Source organism: Crinia signifera, chromosome 4 (genome assembly GCF_055691185.1).
Source record: "Crinia signifera chromosome 4, ASM5569118v1, whole genome shotgun sequence".
In the NCBI taxonomy this organism is placed as follows: domain Eukaryota; kingdom Metazoa; phylum Chordata; class Amphibia; order Anura; family Myobatrachidae; genus Crinia; species Crinia signifera.
The window spans coordinates 189630159-189635375 of record NC_139220.1 but is presented as its reverse complement, the minus strand read 5'-3'; the positions used below and the strand labels follow the sequence as shown (position 1 = coordinate 189635375).

The window sequence follows — 5217 nt, the reverse complement described above, 5'->3', positions numbered from 1 at the left end:
TCTATTAAACACAACTGGTTTCTCTATGTGTAAATATATCCCGAACAATTGATGGGTATGTATTTGATGATTGTGTATATGGGGTTTAGTTCCCGTAAAAACAAATAAATAAATAAATATAACAAATCATAAATAAAATAATAATACATTGTACATTGGTTAGATCACTGTTGAATAATCAAATGAATAAATTAAGCGATATTATATGAATTATATTGTTAAAAAGTTTTTTTATCTCATAGAACATAACTGGTTTTTTCCTTATTTATAAACGTATCTCAATACTAGTAATCACCCATTGATTGTACATATGGGACTTAATTTTCCCAAATAATAAGATCATTTACATACTATTCTACTGGTGTATAGTTAAATATACATATGTATATATTTCTGTCTCTCTCTCTTCTTATCCCGCTTGTGTATATCAGGATATTGTTATAGTATAGGACAACTAAGAACCACCTTAGCTGAACGTAGATATCTCTAATTGTAGCTGATTTAAGTAAACTATAACAAAATGTATTATGTAGCAAATCTATGAAGTGTTATCTTATCTATAAAACGGACACACTGCTTTTGAACTAATAGGTATTATCATAGATATATGGAACTGTTTGTGTTTTTCAGTAAAATATCTGTATTTACGGTTGCTACTTAAATGAACAAGAACAAAGGCCAATTGAGCTTAATTGCGCACATTCCAGCGTATAAATAAGGACACTGACAAAGTGTCAGTATCCGTCTTGAGAAAGTCTCCACGCTACTAAAGGAGACGAAACGCGTTGACGTCACAATAGGACGTTGGGACTGACCGCTAATTGCCTCCAGCTGATTTCCTACAGCTGACCGCCGACCGCTGACTGCCGAAAGCTGAACGCCGGTATACACTGACACGCTGAATTCACAGCGTCCCGGCGCACTACTAGATCCAGGCGCCCAGCAGCTGATTCCATTGTCAGTATACTTACATCGCTGAAAGCCTGCATTACTTCGGAGAAGGTCCTGCTTATCGCCGGCACCGAGGAGGTGACCCACAGAGGAAAGCTACCGGCTTTATCCCTTCTCCTCTCTACAAATGGAGTGAGTGTATCAGTGCACTATTACAAGCGGGGTGAGATCAATTCTTTATTACCCTATGCAAGCTTTCTCATTATTAACCAGCATACATTTGGAGTCCGGTCTTAAGCTTTATTCCATAGGCGTGTTACTTTACATGCTAAAAGACTGTGGACTGTTCATTATATTAATGCACTAATTACCAACTGATTCATGAAATCTACTGTTTAAGTATGGACATCAGAATCTCCTATTAAATGCCTAATAACCATCTGGCTTCTAATATCAGTGCTAATTTACAGCAGAGTGTCCCAAATACCTGTCCTACTATTGTTCTATATAGAACCTGAGCTCTGTACCAACAGTACAACAATCATTACATATATTATTATCATTATTTTTATTGTTCTTGTGTATTTTTTATATATATATTTTTTATATATATTTTTTTGTAATTTTGTCGTTTTTTTTATATATAATGTATTTGTGTAGCATCTGATGCTTTTTTTAAAAATATAAAATTTGTACTGTTTAAAGCAGTGAGTCCGTTTCATTCATTTCTGCACACTGATTGGTTGTTCAGAGTATAATCTTGCAAACCGTATACTCAGCAGCGCAAATACACCAACCTCCTCCTTTTTCTCCTTTGTGCTTATACTTGTGGGTCAAGGCAAACCCATAGGTGTTATTTGCTGCAGCTGACTTATACTTGATTTAACCATTACTAGGTCTTAATCACCTCCATTTTTACAAGCGCGGGGGCACTTGTTAGCAGCAGGTAGACTTATCATCTGCCTGCAGCCCACAAGTAAAAACATGATTGCTTGTGGTGCCCCATTGGTAAAATGGCGACCTCCCATCGTGCAGCACCATTCTGTACTGCTGAGCTAAGGGTCCTGGTTTCTGTAATGGAGACCAGGCTAGGGCGTGCAGGGCCCTTTATTACAAATGCCCAAAAGCGCCAGGCCTATCGTACAGCCCACAGACGGATCTTCGCACGCACACAGGTGCGGAGGTCCGTGGCACAATTGGAGCGAAGGTGGTCAGATCTGCGGCGCCGGCAGCCTGAGCTACTGCAACACCTCAGGCTACAGATCGCAAGATGTGAGTTTTAATGCTAATATTACATATTAACCAGTGAATGTTTTTAATACATTATTTCTGTTAATGTGGGTAAATGGCTGGTAATGATTAGAAAAATAATTCACTATATATGTGTGACTTCCTGTTTGACATGCTGTAATGTAGGTATAATATGTAATTTTTTGGGGGGAATGATGAATGTAAAAATCATGTGCCTTCATTAACACTCTTCATTTTTTGATTTTTCACAGCACGTGAACGCGCAAGACAGGCCCGGGAGGAGGCCGAGGAGGAGCAGGGCCGGGAGGAGGTGGCAGAGGAAGATATTGTGGAGGAGGAGGCTGCAGAGGTGGTTGTGGAGGAGGAGGCTGCAGAGGTGGTTGTGGTGGAGGAGGCTGCAGAGGTGGTTGTAGAGGAGGAGGCTGCAGAGGTAGAGTTTGCAGAGGAGGAAGTGGGAGAGGAGGTGCTGACGGAGGAGGAGGCCTGTGAGGTGCAGGTGGCTGAAAGTGGTAGGTATACATAATGCATCACTACTAATTTGTAGCCCTATTATTTGTAATGTAGCACTGCAGAATCAATTGTGTATTACTATAGTATTCAGTAAAAAAACAAAGTGGGTAACAACATATACACTTAGGGGTTAGATAGGGTGACCAAGTCATCCATTTCATCCGGGACACATCTTAATGACACAGGTTCTGGGGATGGCTTTCATCTCCATTGAAACAGCCACAGATCCTGTGTAGTTAATCTGTATCCTGGATTAAAGGGATGAGTTGGTGACTTTAGGGTTAGAGGGCCCTGCTGCAAGCATGCAATCTGTAGCCTCATATAGGTGATTAGAGTTTATAGTGGATTTTTATTTGTAAACAAGATTAAGTATGGCATAAATGGACAGGCGTGGCTTATAATGGAGTCACACAGGGCCGGTCTAAGGCTTCTCATCACCCTAGCCAAAAGTTCAAACTACTGCCCTTCCCCCCCCACCCCCCCCATAATGCCAGCAATAACCATATTCCAACATCAATGCATACTTGCCTAACATTCTGTAATGGCAGGGAGCCTCCCACAATTGAGTGGTCTTCCCAGCCCCTCAGGTAGTTGAGAAAGACCCCTGTTTTCTCTGGAGGCCCCCAGCACCCTCCCTTTTGCCACCCACAACAGAGTACAGAAAGAGAAGGCAGCAAAATAAGAAAGTATGCCTCAAGAGGAAGTATGGAGGTGAGGTCGTAGATGTTCCACAGCAACCACCTGCATTAAGTACAACAAGGATCCTCACAGACATCCTTGATTTTTCCCTAGGCAGACTTTGTGGTGCCCCCCTAGATCCTGACACCTTAGGCAGCTGCCTAAAGCTGGCTAGTGGTAGAGCCGGCCCTGCAGTCACAAGTGGTCAGTGCCCCTGGGCCCTCTCCTAGCTAGCCACCCCCTGTGGTTGGAATGTATTTTTGCTAACATAATTGTTGGTTGATTTTGTCTTAATAATGATTTTTGGCATGGGAGTGGGTTAGTGATGCAGCTTCACCGAACTGGCAATATGACAATGATTTATGGAGCAGACCATCAGCAGGCAAGCCATGCTTGATTGCACAAATGTACTGTGCATTCCTGAGATTATTGTATTAATGTATGACTATGTTAAATGTATGCATGATTATCATTACTAATTGTACCCCTTTTAACATGCCCACAGATGAGCCACCCCAAGCAGATGAGGGTATCCGTGGGGCCCTTATACGAGTGAGGACACACATGCAGCTGGCGCTTGCAGCTATACAGGACCTCACGGACCTGCTTACTTAAATTTTGTATTGTATTCGAATAAAAAAAAAAAAATATTAATAAATAGTTGCCAATAGTTCGAAGTTGTCTGTGTGTTTTTTTGACATTAAACAGTATATGTGTAAATTGTTTAGATTATTTTAAATTAGTAAAATGTACATATTGTATATAGATGTATGTTATGTTCACATGATGTAAGGGTTAATGTGTGTAATGAATGTAGTAGTAATGTGGTTCAGTATATATTAGGATTTAATTGATTCAAATAAATAACAATCCCTTTTTAATCAGGTTGCCTAATTGCATAAGTGGATCATGTGATCGCTGTGTGTTCTCAGAGAAATAGTGTTGTATTTAGCGTAAATACTCCGCATCAGTGCGTACGGCCAGGTTCCCCTCCGTTCTGACGCGGTAAGACCGTTCTTACGCTGTAAGACCGTGCAGAATCTGTACGTGTCCACCGCACACGCAGGGTTTGTATGTCGTCCGTACACATGCCCTGTTCTTAAAGAGTGAGTCCGGCCGAATGCGGAGGACCCGTGGGCGTTTCTACAGACGATGTCCGCACGCCACCGCACAGCGTTGCGTGCGGACAGCACCGTAGGAATTCGGGAAAGTACGCACCGACCAGAATAACCTCAAAAGTGTGGAGTGATAAACAACCAACTAATCAGCTCCTGCCTGACATTTTTCAAACCCAGTCTGTAACATGACAGGTAGGAGCTGATTGGCTGGTTGTTTATCACTCTCCATTTTATCACTTTTGAAGCTTAGTGCATCTGGCCCCCAGTTTGGAAGGTTCAGAATAATGGAGGCACCCAGGATGCTGCTATGTGCCCAGCAAGGGACAACAACGATGACTCATCGCCACCATCCTGTTTTGAAGAGCTGTTAACAAGGCACTTCAGCGAAGTGAGTGACCATTATACATGTTCTTTCATGTTCTTTATGACCTTTTTCATGTGTGCTTTTATCAATATACTACAGTATATCGTAGCACAAGCAGCCTTGAGAAATAGGCCTATCCATGTGTCATTAATATTTTAGAATATAAATGAGCCCATAACAAACCTATATTCTTAGAATGTTGCTGTGACAAATCATCCTAATTTTTCTAATGTTAATGATAGAGGTTACTAGATGTATCAGTGAGATAAAAACATGTCACAAATGCTCCAGAACAACTTGAAAAAGTATTTGGCTTACGGTATCAAGAATACTGAAATCATAACTCAGTATTTTTCAACCACTGTGCCGTGACACACTAGTGTGTCTTGAGCTGTTCTCAAGTGT

General features: G+C 41.3%; 1 protein-coding gene across 1 annotated transcript; it reads left to right on the top strand.

Moving 5' to 3' along the window:
• Nucleotides 1–1904: 1904 nt before the first annotated feature.
• LOC146073001 (uncharacterized) lies at nt 1905–3980 on the top strand. The gene is made up of 3 exons (XM_083180175.1): nt 1905–2163; nt 2394–2651; nt 3836–3980. The coding sequence occupies exons 1-3, from the start codon at nt 1905–1907 to the stop codon at nt 3943–3945; spliced, it is 627 nt and encodes a 208-aa protein (XP_083036301.1). The 3' UTR covers nt 3946–3980.
• Nucleotides 3981–5217: the final 1237 nt, after the last annotated feature.